Source organism: Elephantulus edwardii, unplaced genomic scaffold (genome assembly GCF_000299155.1).
Source record: "Elephantulus edwardii isolate Elephantulus edwardi_28Jun2011 unplaced genomic scaffold, EleEdw1.0 scaffold00080, whole genome shotgun sequence".
Taxonomy (NCBI): domain Eukaryota; kingdom Metazoa; phylum Chordata; class Mammalia; order Macroscelidea; family Macroscelididae; genus Elephantulus; species Elephantulus edwardii.
The window spans coordinates 11,280,079-11,298,433 of NW_006399830.1; the positions used below are offsets into that span (position 1 = coordinate 11,280,079).

General features: G+C 48.5%; 1 protein-coding gene across 1 annotated transcript in view; it reads left to right on the forward strand.

Annotated features, from left to right (window-relative positions):
• The first annotated feature begins 5,640 nt into the window (after window positions 1-5,640).
• Window positions 5,641-18,355, forward strand: part of RFC2 (replication factor C (activator 1) 2, 40kDa) — an 18,805-nt gene continuing 6,090 nt past the window's right edge. The window contains exons 1-8 of the mRNA XM_006889673.1: window positions 5,641-5,747; window positions 7,614-7,683; window positions 10,914-10,955; window positions 11,237-11,343; window positions 11,952-12,053; window positions 12,814-12,914; window positions 17,229-17,386; window positions 17,510-17,575. Of these exons, the coding sequence (XP_006889735.1) occupies window positions 5,641-5,747; window positions 7,614-7,683; window positions 10,914-10,955; window positions 11,237-11,343; window positions 11,952-12,053; window positions 12,814-12,914; window positions 17,229-17,386; window positions 17,510-17,575 (753 nt within the window). The remainder of the gene's footprint in view (window positions 5,748-7,613; window positions 7,684-10,913; window positions 10,956-11,236; window positions 11,344-11,951; window positions 12,054-12,813; window positions 12,915-17,228; window positions 17,387-17,509; window positions 17,576-18,355) is intronic.

The window sequence follows — 18,355 nt, forward strand, 5'->3', positions numbered from 1 at the left end:
ACATTCTCCCTCCAGACCACCCCCACATGGCAGCCAGAGTGACCTAAAATGAAAACTGGGTCATGTCCCCTTTGCTTCCCATCCTCTGGGGCTGTCAGCGCCCTGGTGACCTGGGCCCCGCAGGCCTGGCCTCTCTCCAGCACCCCTCATCCCCTGGCCTGATCAATGTGTTCTAGCCACTGCCCCGCCTATTCATTCATCAAGGGCTCTGTCCCCAGCCACTAGCCTGTCTGTCAGTGAGGCCCGCACATGGCTATAATGCTGACGGGGCTTTACAAGAGCTCCCAGAGTAAAGCAGACCAGGAATAAAGACTCGGCGATCGACTTCTGAAAAAAACAGCCTATGAAAGCCCTGTGGATCCTAACAACCCAACCAGCAACTAACTGTGGGGTCAGAGAAGACCCCTGTCAGGGTTTTATTCCATCATGTAGGGCTTGACGAGACCGGGGTGGGCAGAGGGGGAGTGGACTCAACAGCTGTAGTCCAGCCACCTCAAGCAGAGAGGACACAGGTGAGCAGGACATGGAAGGTTTCCGTTCTCAAACAGGAGCCATCGTGGAAGAAGCAATCCATTTACTACTATAGATTGTCAGAAAGTACAAGGAAAGAAGAAAATGGGGTGGGGGTGGGGGTGGGGGTGGGGGTGGAGAGGGATGGCAGGTGTCAGGGGCTGTCCTGCAGGCAGAGCTAACAGACCAATGATCAGATCTGAGGTCCAACACCCCTTTCCAGAAAAGTCCTCCTGGACCTCCAAATAGGGAAAGCTACTTGTTGCTGCAATGCTAACCCCCAGTCAGCCCCTATTCTAACACTCTGTAAGCTGGCAGGTGCCTTTGACAGTGACCTTGTGTACAACAGAATGAAATGCTGCCTGATTCTGTAGTCTCAGCTCTCTGGTGCTGCTGTAACAGAGGGACCACAAGTGGAAGGCCTTCACAAACCGAAATTTCTTCTCTTGCAGCTTAGAAGTCCAGATTCAAGGAGCGGGCGCTAGGAGAAAGCTCTTCTCTGTCATTTGCGGAGGAAAAGTCCTTGATCCTGCCAGCTTCTTCACTCCCTGGAGATCCCTCCACGTGTCCTGGCCTTGCTGGTACAAAGCAGTTCCTGGGTGCAGAGGCCTGGGTCCGAAAGGACGCACTCCGCTCCTGACGATTACGTCATAGTACGGAGGTTCCCCCTGCACCCCCCCCCCTGCCCTATTCTTTCTTTACATCTCATCAGAGCTGTGACACGGATTAAAGGGGCTTGCATTCCACCGGTAATCCTTTTACAACTGGTTGGTCTATTAGATCACAGGGGAGTAGTTCACAGCTTCCACATTCTATTATCATCACATGCATGCATTTGGGGGGGGGACACCCACCATCTTCATAATCACTGCTATGCTCAAGCCCCCTACCGCTCCTCCGCATTCACTCCCCCGCATTCTAATTTAATCTCAGGTCTCCAGACACTTAGCATCATGACAATTAAAGAAGTAAATGATTGGTGACTTGATGTCTGTTTCTCTCCCTACAATATAAGCTCTTTCAGAACCAGAGCTTGCCTTGTGCGTGTCTATCCCAGTGGCTCCTGGGCATTCAAACAGGATTTGCTGAAGTCTGAAACCAAAAGTGAGGCTAGAACAATTCTACCAGCTTCTACCCGCACCCCCCACGCATGTCATCAGAGCAGTACCCAGGACAAATGGTACCCAGATGGGAAACCCTTCTACTCTAGATCTACTTAGGAAATATGCCTTCCCCTCCATAATGAGACGTTTAATACTGAGAAATGCTAATGAGAATGTTAGGAAAACTAAAACCAGAATGGAACAGTGCAGTATGAGAAAGATATTTCAATGAGAGCATCACCATTTTTTTTTCCTGAGTGCTAAAACTCATACAGAAATCCACTTGAAAAACCAAATAAAATGCATTGCAAAAATTCTATGTAAATTAGGGAAACAGCATGATACATCTAAGTAATGGGGGCTACAAGTGTGGGGGTGAGGGGTTCAGAGCATCTGGTAGTTTCCGTCTAGATATAACCAATTTCTCCAGAAATGGACTACACCCAATGGTAAATGTCAGCTCGTCCTTTTAACCACGATGTGGGGCCTGTTCTTGTCGACCACTTAACTACAAGCCCCTTTCTTACATTCCTCCTTTTTTGTGCACATACTGCCTTGCTCCCTGTGAGAAAACAATCTGAGCGCTCTTAGCCTGGGTGTGAATTTTGTGGCATGTTGGATGGCTAACAAAAAGGTCATCAGTTCAAATCCACCAACTGCTCTTTGGGAGATCAACAGGCAGTCATGTAAAGGTGCACAGCCTTGAAAACCGATGAAGGGTCCCTAGGAGCCTCACTGTGTTGGAGAACAACAGGAGTTCACTCCGGGGGTCCTCTCACAAGAGCCTGTGGTCTCCCTAACCCTCCCAGGACCTAGCAACAACACCAGCTGCTCAACCCAGGGGAGGGGCTTCAGTGCTAAGCTCTGTGCTCTCTCTGGGCCCAAGTCCAACTTGTCACAGAAGAATCAGTCTGCAGAAAGGAAAAATGTCCTGATAGTGCAGTTTTGCCCCAAAGGTCAACGCTTTCTCCCACCCTGCTGCCACCCCAAGCCCCACAGTGCTAGTGGCTTCTGGGGCCTCACAGGGCTGCTTACAGAGTGGGGCTCGGGGAGGGGGGCACATTGGAGGAAGAATTCTCTGCTTTACTGAGAATGTTCAATTTATAGACTGTGCGGTGGGAGATGTGTGTGCATGAGAGCAAGAGGAAAATAGGAATATCACCATATGGGAAAAAGTCCCAAGGAAAAAAAAATCAGAGACATTTCAAGGAAAGCTTATCTTTTTCTCCTCTCCTCAAAATAAAGGACCCGTGAAGAGTGATTTTTAAAGATGCTTTTAGGAGATACCCAACTTCAAGCCCTTTTTTCTAAATGATATAAAAAGAAAGACTGTGTGAGTTCTGAATGTCAGATTCTAGTAATGACTTGCATTGAAACAGGAGCTCTGGTGGCAGGGTGTATAAAGTGTCTGGCTCCTCATCAAAAGGCCAGCAGTTTGAAGCCCTATGGGAGGTAAATGAGTCACCTCCTCCCTTAAAGATTTGCATCCCTCAAAACCTGGAGGAGGGTGGCCATGAGCTAAAATGGACTGAAGGAAGCGAGTTCTGTTATCATGGAAACAGGGAGCCCTAGTGGTGGAATAGGTTAAGTACTGGGCTGCTTGGGAGTTTGACCCCAGCAGCCATGGCCTAGCCTAACCCAAAGATCTGATCTCTCCAGCAGTTCAAAGCCACCAGGAGCTGGGAGGGAGAAGGGCCAGCAATCTCCTTTCTGTGACTTACAGTTCCGAAAACCCAATGAGGGCTCAGTTGTGACTTCTCGGCAATGAGAGAGAGTGAAGGAAGAAGATGGCAGTTGCCCCACCAAGCTTGATCACTTCCTGAGAAACTTGCTAACACCTAAGCTTGTCCTATCAAAGACCAGACCAGACAATGGATCCTGCTAAGAGTCTGAGCTTGATAAAAAATAGCTAAAACCTAACTTAACACGTCAAATTCTGAGAAGTATCATCTTAGTGCTCCCCATAACCCCTATAAAAAGGAAACCCCTCCCCCAAACTGCCCGCACGCCATTTCTATCCTCTCCGCATACCATGGGCCAGGTCACTTGGAGTCGCTCTCAGACTGCGCAATAAAGTCCTGTTTGTTTCTTGGGACCAATTTCTTTCTTTATTTCTCTCCCTCGCGACCTCACACTCTTTTTTATATCTAACAGAGAGAATGATGCTCAGAGACAGACAGGTACATGGGCAGCATCCTCCTGTAAATCCCACAGAGGGGCCCCCGGGAGTCAGAATCAATTGGACACCAACGGGCTTGGTTAGGGATTTCAGGGTCACTGGCACCAACTGCTTCAGACTTTGGGTCCTTTAAGGTTCTGGCCCAACTGGAAAGAGCTGGAGAAGAACACAGCTGCACATGCTATCGTCTCATCTCAGGACATGCCTGTCACGGGCCGTCACTGCCTCCACCTTGCCAGCCTGCCTGCACAGCTGGCATGCTTGGTAGACATCAATCCAGGCCTCTGGACAAAAAGAAGAAACCACTAGTAGCGGAACAGGGGCCAGGCTCTTATGTGGGAATCACACTTAGGACAGAAAGATGGAGTACGCTCTACAAGTGAAAAAAAAGGAACACAACTTTCCCGGAACATTTCCACAATGGGCATGGTTTCTTTTCTAGGGATGCAAAGATGAAAAAAGAAAGAAAAAGGTTAGAGTAAGAACAGAGAACAATCTCCTGCAACCCAGAGCCTGCATCGGAATGACTAGAAGAGGAAGCCTCTCACCTGTGATATTTACAAATAATAACTGATACTCAATGGGAAACAGCTCTGGGATTTTCTCAGTCCTCTGATGAGATAATCCGGCTGGTCCAGACTGTTCTGGAAACACAGATCCCAACTGTTCATCATAAAGACGTTCAGCTGAACAATCACAGCGCGCCAGGCTCTAAGCCCCGAGATAGAAATAAATAGGCCTCAATCCTTTCCTTCAATTCAGATGTTAAAGCCACTTTTACCACAAAGTCATAATGTGATATGGTAAATGCAATTAAAGGATTTTAAACTAAGTGCTTCAGGAACACGACAGGCAGGGACAAAATCCTGGCTCCAAAACTTGCAAACTAAATTAACAAATTATTTTCTCATACTCCAATTTGTTTATCTGTACAACAAGGGGGTACTTCCTTTGGGGTTCCATGGGGTACCTGCCTCCAGGGCACGCATAGGGAAATGGGTGAGTTAGGCTATGATTAACTCAAAAGGTAGAAAAACAGCCCAAGAGAACGTTGAGAACATTTGTGAACTTGGAGTACCTATTTTTCTGGAGTTCCTGGACGGTGCAGTTAACATGCTTGGCTGGAGGTCTGTGGACAGAGACGCTCGGAAGAAAAGCCTGGCTATCTTGACATCTCATGGAGCACAGTTCTACTCTGATGCACACGGGGTCGCCATCAGTTTGGCTGGATGACAACGGGTGCGGTGTTAATATATATGTATATGTATATATACACATATCAACTGGGTCACATATTTTCTCGTCTGCAAAATGGGGATCGTTTCCAACTCGCAGCGTTGTGAGACATTCCTGTTTAGTAAACGTCAGTCTCTAAATCAAGTTCCTGTTGTAGGAGCTCACCACAGCTGAGCCTTATTCTGAGCAATCCACATTATAGAGCACAGAGGTCCCAGATGTCAGCTTCAGCCGGGAGACACCCAAGACCCCCCAAGGTCAGTACTTGTCAATGTGTCAGAGTGGTGCATCTGGGCGGCCATGGCCACCGGAGAGCGTGCCCAGACAAACTGCACAAAGACGAAAATCAGAAAAGGCTGTTCCTGAAGCAACATGCTTCCTTTGAAGGTGATGCAGACTGGCCTGGCCACCCTGTCACTGCCCGGCCGGACGCCAGGCTGCCCACAGAAACCACAGCCCTTAGCAATGCGCGCCTGCGCATCCTGTGCCATTCGCGCAGGCGCAGAAAAGAGCCTGCGTCCGACTTCCGCCCGCGTCTGAAGTAGAGGGGGCGGGGTTGCGTCGTGACGTCGAGGGGCGTGGTCTCGGGCGGCGGGAAGAGACGGCGGGAGAATGGAGGTGCAGGAAAGTGGCAGCAGCGCAGCGGAGACTGATCCCCAGGACCCTTCCTCCGCGCCCAGCAAGGCATCCAGCAGTACCGGTCACTACGAGCTGCCATGGTGAGGACCCAGGCCGTAAATCACGGATGCATCCCGACGGGAGTGTGGGGAAGAGTGGCTGGCCTTATGGTTGGAGCGCCCAAGAGCAGGAGCTAGTTTTGGGGGGACCCTGAGTGAAGGGGGCGGCCTGGCATGCTGGCAAGATCATCTGGAGAAAGTGCAGGACTCTAGTCACTGCACCCACCTTGAGTGTAGAGTGGCCGATCTGAGCTCTGGAAACGAGTTTTCGTGGACCAGTGCTAATTAACAATGGTTCCCCAACTGAAATGACCATTAACAGGTGAATGGATAAACAAAATGTGGTACACACAAGGCAATGCTATTCAGCCTTAAAGAAAAATTAAGTTCTGGTGCATGCTGCAATGTGGATGAATCTTGAAAACATGCTAAGTGACATAAATACTATACAACCTCATTTATAGACACTAGGCAAATATAGAGTCCAAAGTTACTGGGGGTAGGAGAGAGGGCAAGGTTGAAGAAGGGGTACATCAATGGTGATGAATAATTTGGGAAAGGGTAATGTGACATGGTGAATAAAATCAGTACCACTGAAATCTACACATAAAAATCGTTGAAGTGGCAAATATTCTATATGTATTTGTCCCAGTAAGGTTTTTAAGGACCAGAAGAGTATTCTTGGCATGCGCTAATACTTGTTGTAGCTGATTGTGCTATGGAGTGGGAACTGACACATAGCTACTCCATCTGTGGGATGTCAAAGATTGTAAATCGCTCAGGAGGAAATTACCCATCTTTGCCCTACAGAGCAGCTGGTGGATTCGAACTGCCTGTGTTTGGGTTGGCAGCTTGTTACCAGTAAGCCCCCAGAGCTCCTTTAATACTTGTTATAGTCATCAGAATTCTTTTTATGATTAATGAGGCTGACATTTTCAAGATAATAGTTACACATACACGTAGGGTATAATTTACATTTAGATGACCCTCATCTGACCGCATGCTCTCATCCGGCCAGTGTCTGTGTAGGGGCATCTCTGATCGTCACGCCTTGGGAAGTGTCAAGACACAGCTTGTGTGAAGAAGGCACTGGCTTCCTTGCTGTTGGTTGTTTTAAATAGCATCCTGGGTATCTAAGAGCGTAGGGAACCTTGGGAAGAGCTCCTTGCCGGCACTTGTATTGTTTGAGTGTGCCCCACTCTCTTACAGGACTCCATCCACTGAAAACCAAACCCACTGGCACTGAGTGGTTTCTGCCCCTTGGTGACCCTTCAATCGGGTTTCTGAAGCTGTACATCTTGCTGAAGGAAACTACCTGTCTCTTTCCTGCAGAGCAGCTGGTGGATTAGAACCACCAGCCTTTTGGTTAGCAACCTGATACATCACACACTGCACCACCAAGGCTCCGTAGAATTCCCCACAGCTCAGGATAATTGCTCTAGTTGGGAAGGGCATGGTTGAGGGACAGGAATACAGAGGCAGGAGTTAGCAGACATCTAAATGGGATGCATGTAGTTTGCTCTGTGGTGAGATGAGCCGCAGACCGGCATCCTCACACACCTCAAGCAAAGCGGGTCCCTGAGCAGGTGCAAGCAGAGGGCGAACCAGGGAGTGTAATGCACTTAGGCCGAAACTTGCAGGTAAGAGAGGAGGAAGGGACGGTGCTGCGCCAAGCCCATCTATGTAAAGGTCACCTGTGCTGGATGGGACCGGCAGGCTGTGTGGTCTGCTCAGTTCTCATGCTCATAGCAAGCACCCCACTGAGTTTGAAATCTGCCACCGTGTGGCATCGTTGTATTGCGTGTGTGCAGCCTGACAGAGTTCTGGGGATTGCCTTTTTGTATTCTCTGTTGGGTAGTGTGAAAATAGTGATGACACCATTTTTATGTTTGCCTTTTTAAACACCAGGGTTGAAAAGTATAGACCAATCAAGCTGAATGAAATTGTTGGGAATGAGGACACTGTGAGCAGGTTGGAGGTGAGTGACGTGTATCAGGTGATCTTGTGTTGTCATCGGCAAGCTGGAGGGGGATGGTCAGGATAGCGAGGGGGAAGGGATTTGAGGGGATGAGACTTGAGTTTAGAGAAGCCTGGAAGCTGTAATGTGTGATTTCCCATCATTGAAGGCCTGGAGTTTTATTTTGGGGCAGGATCCCCAGACTCATTCAATATTTCCCTAGAACAGGGGTGGCAAACTCACTGCCTTTGAGATGGAACTGACTCAGCTGACCTTCCGGTGAATTTTCAAAGGCTCTAAATCGAACAAGAGGAAATTGCCCATCTTTCTCCCACAGAGCAGCTGGTGGATTAGAACCTCCTGCCTTTGGATTAGTAGTGCAACTTCCTTACCACTAGGCCATGAGAGCTCTCCTCCCTAATGCTTAGCACCTGTTAAGTAGTAAATAATTACTGAGAAATAAATAAGCCCGATGAAGAGGAGAGGATCTAGACTATGTTTGGAGCTTGTGGGCTCTTATTTAAGGATGTGGATTTTATGCTGAGGTGTTGTAGTGTCAGAAACCTTGGTGTGTCTGTCCATTGCATTATCCATCCCCCCCATTCCCCGTCCCCAACATGGTTTCTTCAACTGTGGACACGTGGTCTTGGAAGTCATCAACAGCAGTGGGACCAATATAAGAGAGCGCTTTCCACACTGAGAGACGATGATGGAGAGACTGTGGCACTGCTATGAAGTAACTAGCAAGATGTAACCAGAAGAACCATGGAGATGTAGCCAGAGTTAAAGGTTTTGCTTTGCTGGATGATTGAAAGAAAAACTGACTTGTTAACTATTCTGAGATAAAGTTTGCTAGACCAATTGAGGTAACCAGAAGTTTATTTGTGAAAATAACATGATCAAATAAAACTAATAAATTTCACCTGAAATGGAATATCACCTTTTCCATGAGGCTAAACTATATTTTCAAATAGAAACCAATTTGATTTGTAAATGTTCACACAATGTTCACAATAGCAAAGAGATGAAGGCAACCCAAATGCCCATCAACAAATGAATGGGTAGAGAAGCTGTGGTATGGAATACCGTGCACCACTGAACATCAAGGAACTCATAAAATATTATACAAAATGGGTGACCTGGGGGACATTATGCTGAGTAAATATCTCTGTCACAAAAGAACAAATACTGTATAATGCCAGTATTATAAAAAAACTGACATGAGGGTTGGGGAAGCTAAGAAAAGAGGGGATAAATAATGAACACTGATTAGGGAAAGAACTGTCTAAAAGAGATATATGATTAGATATTATTTGTGTGACAACAGTCCAGAATAAGAGCTGCATGGCAAACTGGACTTGGGGGCGGAGGGGAAGGGAGGGAATTGTGCAACAATGAATGAATGGGAACCCAAGTTTTCTGTGAACTTTTATTAAAATATCAATAAAAAGAAAAAAGTTCATGCAAATAAAATTAAATTTGTAAAAAAAAAAGTTTGGGGAGCTCTGGTGGCCTAGTGGCAAGGAGCTGCAACTACAATCCCAGAGGTACACGGTTCGAATCCACCAGATGCTCTGCCGGGAAAGGAGGGACAATCTCCTCCTGTACCAGTCAGAGTGATTTGACGGTACACTCACAAAAAAAAAGTTTATTTGTACTACTGAACTAAATCTAGATCTTCACTTGTTGACTGAGAAGCTCTCTGAACTAATTGAGGAATTGTATCTTTCTGTGATATTCTTTACCTCCTCTGTGAGTAAAATCCAAGAGTCAATTTGAAATGAACATTGGACCCAATGATTGGTAGAAATAGATGTGGGAGGAGGAAAAGAAATAGGTACAGGGGCATGTCGGGTGCCGTGTCTGACCATGTGATTATATGGTACTATGGATATTACTGAGGGGGAAAGTTCCACTTTATGAAACAGGTAGAAGTTAGACTCGGCCACCCCCACATTGTATTTCATACAGGTGTTTAGCGTTCATCCAAGGGATTCAGTAAGGCAATTTCTGTTTAAAGACATTTGCATCTTAGAAAGGCGGTTGCAGTTACAATGTAAGAAATGAATTAGGGTGAGACACATTTAGAGGCAGGGAGACCAGCTAATGGCCTGTTGAAAGCAATCCAGGCAAGAGATAATGAACTGAGAAGGTGAGAAAGGAAGTGAGGAGAGGTTGGTGAATTCTGGAGAGAAAAGAGCCAAGAGCAGGCTTGTCGCTGAGCTGCGGTGTGGGCTCCAGGAGAAGGGCCAGTCAAGGCTGCTGCTGACATCTGACTCCAGACAGGAGCACTTGGGTAGATGCACAGACAATGCTTAGAAGAGGAGGCGTGGGTGGGGCCCCAGATGTCTAGGGAGGGTGACTCTTCAGTGAGAATTCTATGGGTTTGGTAGCTCAAGGAACCTGCTCCTAAGGCTTTCAGATTGACTGGGGTGGTGGTTTTGGCCCTGTAATATGTTTTTGTGTTTTTTTAATGACAGGTCAAAGATCATGAAATATATATATGTTTTGATAGCCCTCTAAACCACGGTTAAATATTCAAGTAACAGCATACTTGAGCCAAGAGAATTCGGTACTATTGATCAAAGGCACTTACTGACCCTCCAAGGCTAGATAAAAACGAAGACACTTAGGAAGGACAACCAGGTGGTACCGAACATAAGAGTGACCCTTAGCTTACGATTTACCAAATTTATTATGATTATTACAGCCTTTGATCTCTGATAACCTGCAATGCTGGCTGCATTAATCTAGCAGTTTTCAAATTCAGAAAACTATTTTCTTTTTTATTATTATTATTATTATTGTGTGTGTGTGTGTGTGTGTGTGTGTGTACCGTCAAATCAGATCTGACTGGTACAGGAGGAGATTGCCCCACCTTCCCCAGCAGAGCATCTGGTGGATTCGAACCGTGCGCCTCTGGGATTGTAGTTGCAGCTCCTTGCCACTAGGCCACCAGAGCTCCCCTAGAAAACTATTTTCTAAACTGCAGATAATTTACAAATAAGGCACACAAGAGATTTAGACTATGCAGAAATTGCTTACACATCTTCTGTTAGTAATATTTTATGACTGTTGCTTGTTCAAATTATTTACCTCCTTGGTTTTGTGTAAATATAAAATGATGCATCCATGATAAAACATGAACAAAGAGTAGTAGTCCTTCAGTTTATCATAAAAATATTATTATGTCTACAAGCAGGGGATAGCAGGGCAGACTAACTGGCATTAACGAATGTTTCTTTTCTCAGGTCTTCGCACGAGAAGGGAACGTACCCAACATCATCATTGCTGTAAGTACTCAGGCCTCCTCCCGATGGTTTCTGTTGTCGGAGTCCTGCTTGCCCTGTCCACCTAACTGGTCCCGCACTTCCTCAGAGAGGCGCTTTGTCACTGCAGCCCAGGGAGGCATTTCATGCGAGCAGGCTGTTTGCTCTGCTGATTGTTCTCTGGGATGAGGTGGGGCTGCTGCAGGGCAGTGGATATAAACAGCGCTGGGTGGGGAAACAGGAGTAATTCTTGAAGTGTTGATATTGAAGGTGACATGAAGCATTTACCGAGATCTTGTTCCTAGGGGCCCCCGGGAACTGGGAAGACGACAAGCATCCTGTGTCTGGCACGAGCCCTGCTGGGCCCTGCACTGAAGGACGCTGTCCTGGAACTCAATGCTTCCAATGACAGGTGCGTCTGGGGCTCGAGGAGAGAGTGTGTGGCATTCTGAATCATTTTTCTTTGTTCTTTGGAAAACCTCTAAAGAAAGAATATAAGTCTTAATGAAATAACAATTAGAATTGTCCAAAACTGAACAATTACAGTTGGGTCCTGTAGTCCTTGGTGCTGTACCAAGAGTTAAAGGTTCCATGAAGGAAATGGAATGTGTCTTAGAAAGTTACAGTAGCACTGCAATCCTAGAGGTACGCAGTTCAAATCCACCAGATGCTTTGCTAGAGAAGGAGGGGGCAATCTCCTCCTGTACCAGTCAGATCTGATTTGACGGTACACGTAAAAATAATACAATTTAAAAAATAAATAAATAAAATTTTAAAAAAGAAAGAAAGTGACAGTAAAATCTTAATTTCTTAGCGAGCTCTGGTGGCTTAGTGGCAAGAAGTTGCACTGCAATCCCAGATGTGAGCAGTTCAAATCCACCAGATGCTTTGCCGGAGACGGAGGAACAATCTCCTGTACCAGTCAACTCTGATTTGACGGTACACACACACACACACACACACACACACACACACACACAAAAAAAAAAGTAAAAAAAAAATCTTAATTTCTTGTTTCAGGGGCATTGACGTTGTACGGAATAAAATCAAAATGTTTGCGCAGCAGAAAGTCACCCTTCCCAAAGGCCGGCATAAGATCATCATCCTGGATGAAGCAGACAGGTAAGGTGCTTTGCTAAGTACATTTTGGCCTTGATCTCTAAATCTCTTCAAGAACTTGAGGAGTTGTTCTGTATTTTCTTAGAGAACTTTGTTGGGTTGTGAAGAAAACCTTTGCACTTTCTGGGGTAGAGGTGGGTGGGCTGTACTTTGTGTATATAGACTTTGTGTATACTTAAGGACTCCCAGACAGTCCAAGACTGTTAGTCACTACAGGGGTCCCAGCATCCCTTCCGTGGACACGCAGGTTGTTTCTGCCTCCTGACTATTGTATGTTAGTGTCACAATTAATGGTCATAAAGCCGTGAATCCAGTAGTATATCATGTCCACCTTACAGGTGAGAACTAAGGTAATACAGCCAAGTGCAGGCAGTCAGGTTGCTCTTACCTGTGGAGCCAGCCTGTGTAAACCCTCAGGGCACCTGGAGAGAACTGGAGAACTGAGAATGCTTAGTAAGGGGTTGGGACGCCATCGTTTTAGTAGAAAAGTTGGCCACTGACGCCACGTCTTGGCAGAGCTGCGGGGAGCCCTGGCATCTGAATGCAGCCCCTGTAGGGGTGATTTTGTTCAACAGTAAATCTGCTCTGTCAGTCCTCAGAGCACAGCTTGTGGGGTTTGGCATTTATGGGTTGATAGAATTAAACTTCTGAGACAGCAGCCCAGGACGTTGGACTTGTCCTGGGTTACTGTGTCTGGGGAGAGATGTGCCCAGTAGGCTTGAGGTCCCAGTGCAGTGTGTCTCCTGTGTTTTTTCCTTCTCAGCATGACTGACGGCGCCCAGCAGGCCTTGCGGAGAACCATGGAAATCTACTCGAAGACCACGCGCTTTGCTCTTGCCTGCAATGCTTCGGATAAAATCATAGGTGAGGCCAGCTCTGGGTGACGTGGGGTTCGTGCTGGCTCTTTGTAACTCTGGAAGAGGAAGACCAGGCACTCTCTAATCATCTTGTGCGTTTAATCTGTTCTAGTCTGTGAAGAGGTATTATTGTTTCCACTTTAGAGACTAGAAGACAAGCTCAGAGGGGTTGAGTGCTTGGTCTGAAGCCACAGAGCAGGTGGACGGCTGTGACTACAGTCTGACCTGCAGTCTCTCCTCACACACGACACTTCTGATGTCTCAGGCCCGGCGTATAAATCACTGCGCCTCTCCAGACAGGCTCTTGTATTTTCCGTTTGCTCTGAGCACTTAGTATATACGGTCTGCTCAGTGCGCTTTGCTTTTACCAGGAATTGCTTCCTCTTTGATGTCCTTAGAAGGCAGGGCCCTAACGGAGATGTGAGGCTGAGGCGAAGGTGGTGCTTCTCTGGTGAGCTGCTTCCCTGAACAAAGATTGACGGTCTCCTCCCATGCAATTTGCAGCCTTAGAAAGCTCACTGGAGGGCGCGCTGTGAGTTGGTTCTGACTCGAGAGCAGGGAGTTTGAGTTGGTTGAGTGTCAAGTCTTAAGTGTTACCTTCTCTTTGACTTTCCAGTCCTCCCCGCCCCTCTCCCAGCAGCCTCTCTGCTTCCTCACTGGCAAATCTGTCACCTTCCCTCTGGTTTCCTATAGTTCCCTTTGTGGTCTGGACCAGGCTCACCGTCCAGCTTCTCTCCCAACACTCCCTGCGGCTTTCTAGTTCCCTTGTCCTAGCCTCGTTTCTGTGACACTGGGGTGGCCGCCCATGTGATCTCACACCGCCTGGCCTACTCCTCTGTACCCGGGCCGCAGACAAGCCATCCCCACAGAGACCTGCTTCCCAGCCTCCCAGGAATCCTCTCAGGGTCCCCAAGTAGCCATGTATTTCTTTCTTAATTCATTCACGAGATTGTTTCCCGTTGGTACCACATGCCAGGGCTGAGTTCCTGAGAACTAGCCTTTACTTGCAGGAGACCAGGGGTTCAGTGGAGAAGGCGGCAATAGTTCTTCATACACACAGCTTCTGGCCTCAGTCTCTGGTTGACAAGTCTTTGAGGGCAGGACGCTGTTGTAGACATCCTTCCAGTGCAGCTGACATAGGGCTGGTGTCAGTGAAATTGTTCAGTGATTGGCAACAGCATTTGTGGAGCAGGAAGCCTTTGACTTTGTATTTTAGTCAGAGTTCTCTAAAGAAACTGGGGGAAGAGGATGTATATGTGTAAATATATATAAATAGAGAGAGAGAGAGAAAGAGAGGAAGTGAGTGAGTTCTGGTGGCTGTACTGCAAGGTCAACGGCATGCAGTTTGCATCCACCAGCTGCTCTGTGGGTGAAGGGTGAACAGTCTCCTCCTGTATGATTTACTGTCATTGCTGGGTCGGCTTCGACTCGACGGCACACAACGTGTGTGTGTGTGTGTGTGTGTGTGTGTGTACACACACCCATATATATCTGTTGTTATGTACCATCGAGTCAGAACCAACCCATGACGGACCCTCTAGCGGATTTTCAGAGGCAGTAAATGGTGTGGGAAGAGCTTGCCCATCTTTTACGGAGCAGCGGGTGGACTCGAACCACTGTGTACCTTTGTGTTAACAATGCAGTTCCTTACCACTACGCCACCAGAGCAGCCTTACAGTCTGCGCGCGCGCGTGTGTGTGTGTGTGTGTGTGTGTGTGTGCATGTATTACATACATGTCCATCTAGACCATCAATGTATACATGTGTATGGAAGGACCAGGAGACTGATTTACTTTTAGGAATTGGCTCACACAGTTGCAGGGATAGAACGTTCTAAACTCTTTGGACCAGGCAGCAGGTTGTAGACACCTGCAGGCTTTTTGTCCCAAGATCCGTAGGTCAGGTGAGGGAAGGGTGCAGAGTTGAGAGAGATCTACCAGAATAACTAGTCTGCAGGCAGAGCACACCCGAACTAACTGCCCTTCCTCCGACAGTCCCCTGGGTGGCATCTGGAAGGTTCTCACTTGGCGTTTCATTCTGTAACATTACGGGAGGCAACGAATGACATAGATCACAGAAGGAAACAGAAACTCGTCTAGCATTCGGCAAAACCACTGGGAATCTACCCTGGCCACATAAAATGCACCGTGGCACTTTTTCTTTTCATGAAATTAATGTTTCTGATTCATGAAGCTTTCTGAAGGGATTCACACACTTGAATGAAACCCCACAAAGACATTCCTTTCCAGGCCTTATAGGAAATGGTTCACAGTCACCTGGCCACAGGTTTGATTTCTGAAACTCTGAGGAACTGAGCCTGGCATGGCTCTGGCCACACCAGGGAGGAGTGAGGCATGTTTTCTGAGGAAGGCCACGGAGACCTACCTCTGGAATACATTTAAATGCTGTGAGTTAACGTTGTAAAGGAGACTTGTAGTGCTGTTGGCGTATCAGATGGTTTTTGGTATGAACTTCCGTTTCTAAGAGATTTTTTTCTCCTGTCTGGTAATCACTAATGCAGACCCAGTTCCACATGACACTGCCCAACCTCAGAGGATTTGAAGCTCTTGGTGAAGGCCTTTTAGAGTTTATTTGTTGACAGACACTGGGACACTTTATAGCAAAGCGTCTGGTGTGTACACTACTGTGGAGGGTGTAGGTTTACAGGAGACCCAGTCCTTGGTTCACGGAGGTATTCAGACTGGAGATGTGATCCCCAAACCTGAGTCCCTGCACCCTCTCCTGCCTCTGCTCGTGGAAGCCAGCCCCCCACCTCGGCCTGGGTCCTTAAGCCTCTCCTCCCCTTGACCCAGGCTGTGCCCTCACCGTCACTTTGGCTGGTGCACTGTCCCCTGGTGGCACTTGCACCTGTAGTCCTCGGGTGGCTACCTAGATAGCCACCGAAGAGCGAGGCTGACCCACCACTGCCCTGCGTAGGCCTTCTGGTCTGACGCCCCACTCCAGGGTCCAGTCTGGACACAGCCCCAGCTCTCCCGCCCTGCGGCCTCAGCGCATCTTGCCAGTCCCTGAGCTCACTGCCCTTTCACCTGCCGGCCGGGCACTGCTAACGCAGAGGCCACGCCTCCCCGGCGGTTCTAATTCTGCGCCTCTGCAGGAGAAAGGTGAGCGGTCTCCTCCTGGGCAGTTTAGAGCCCCCAGCCCCGCTGGAGGGACAGCCGGGTGGGTGCGGCCTCCACAGCCTGGAGCCGACACTAGCAGCGTGCACTGCCCGGCCGGCAGGGAGGGGGACGTCCTTCAGCACCTTGTTCTCGCGTCCCCACCAGGAACCTCATCGTTTGCAGGCCGAGCTGGTCACTGTCAGATCACAGTTCACACACTCTTCCCATAAACCGCTTCCTCAGCCCCGTCCGGGTGGTGGCAGACTCTGCATTTTGCCTCTTTCTGTCCTGGAACCTTCTCAGATCATCCGCCTCCTTGACGCTGAGGAAGCTCACTGATTGCAAACAGATGAACAGAGCTGTCGTGGGGGAAGGGAGAGAGGGGCAGCTCTGGTCTGGGGAGTCTGGGATGGCCACGCGGGATGCTGCATTTGGAAGAAGGTTGCAAAGGTGGGGGTGATTTGCATGGGCAGAATGTGGACACTGGGGGGATGCATTGCCGGGTGAGAGTGTAGCTGTTTGTTCTGGAAGAAAGGGCACTGAAGCTGGTTTAGGGGAGCAGAGGAGGGTGAAGTGGGGGGAGAGGTTCCTCCTGGACTCATCTGTAAGCATTCAGGCCTTGGCAGGACACGGCGATGGGTCAGAAGGCCTGCACGGCCAGGAGTGCAGAGTGTGGGTCAGAGCGGTCAGGCTGGGGCCTGGGGCTGATGGAGCAGGTGCTATGAGGGTCTCAGTGGAAGGAGGAGAGAGAGGGAGTGAGAGAGTGAGTGTGTGTGTGTGTGTGTGTGTGTGTGTGTGTGTGTGTGTGTGCGCGCGCGCCATGGTGACATCACACCTGTAGCCCTGCAGGACCAGTTCTCAGCCGGGCTAACAGGCTTGTGTCTGCCCAGGTGCCTGATGCCTTATAGGCAGGCAGTGTGTGTGTGGGGGGGTGCACAGTTAGCTGAAGCCCACCTGGGTGGGTGCTGACTCACCTGAGGACAGTGACCTGTGGGTGCTTCATTCTAGGGGTGCTTTTTCCTTCTGGAAGCTGAAATATTGCCAAGGCCGGCCTGCAGGCTGTGCTGGCTGAGGCCTCCCTTACCAAGTGCGTCTTGAGCACCTGCTGGGTCGAGAGAGGTGGGCGGCATCACCGGCCCCGTGGGCCCTGGAGCCACTTCCTGCCGACAGCCAGGGTCACCTCGCCCTTCCTGTGTGTTCAGAGCCCATTCAGTCCCGGTGCGCGGTGCTCCGCTACACCAAGCTGACGGACGCACAGATCCTGATGAGACTGATGAATGTGATTGAGAAGGAGAGAGTGCAGTACACGGACGACGGCCTGGAAGCCATCATCTTCACCGCCCAGGGGGACATGAGGCAGGTGCGTCAGCGCGGGCCTCCCGGCTAGCCAGAGGGCGATGTCCAGCTCAGCTTGCCCTCCAGAAAGGGCAATGACTTACAGAAACAAAATATCACCCTTGTTCCGTTCTTGTTCCTCAAACAGGCCTTAAACAACTTGCAGTCTACCTTCTCAGGATTTGGCTTCATCAACAGTGAGAATGTGTTCAAGGTAGGAGCGCTGGCGGGACGTGATGGTCTACAGAAGCAGCGTCCACCTGCCAGGGCAGGGGGTGGGGAGAGGGTTGTGGTAGAAGGACAGGGCACATGTCCCGTGTCTGGAGCTGGGACACTCTTCTGGGGAGAGGCGCTCCCGGAGCCAGCCCTGCTCCGCTTGTCCTCTCTGCTGTCGTCAGTTTTACTTCCACATGTTGGACAGTTGGGAGGGACTCTGGAAGGTCACCGGCGCTGGACGATGCACCTGCTGGTGATGTGCCAGGCCCAGGGTTAGTGACTCCATGTGTCTTATTTAATCTCACAGCGCACTCACACATGTCATACAATTTCCTCTTAAAAAAAAATATTACAGCTATATTGTGGAAGGCGGTATGGCACTTTCTGAAAAAGTTGCAAACAGAGATACCACTTGACTCAGCAATTCCACTACTGGGAGTATACCCCAAAGAGACCATAACTGACATCCAAGCAGATATATGCACACCCATATTTATCATGGCTTTGTTCACAGTAGCAAGGAGTTAGAAACAACCTAAGTGCCCATCAATAAACAAATGGATAGAGAAGCTGTGGTATATTCACACAATGGAATACTACTCTGCATTGAAAAACAGGGAACTCATGCAATATTATTCAAAATGGGTTGGGAGGCGAGAAAAGTGCAACAATGAATGAATGGAACTCCAAAGTCTCTGTACATTTTCATTGAAATTTATAATAAATTTTAAAAAAACTATAGACATAATTTTAAAAATTAGTAAGTGTAAACTTTTGC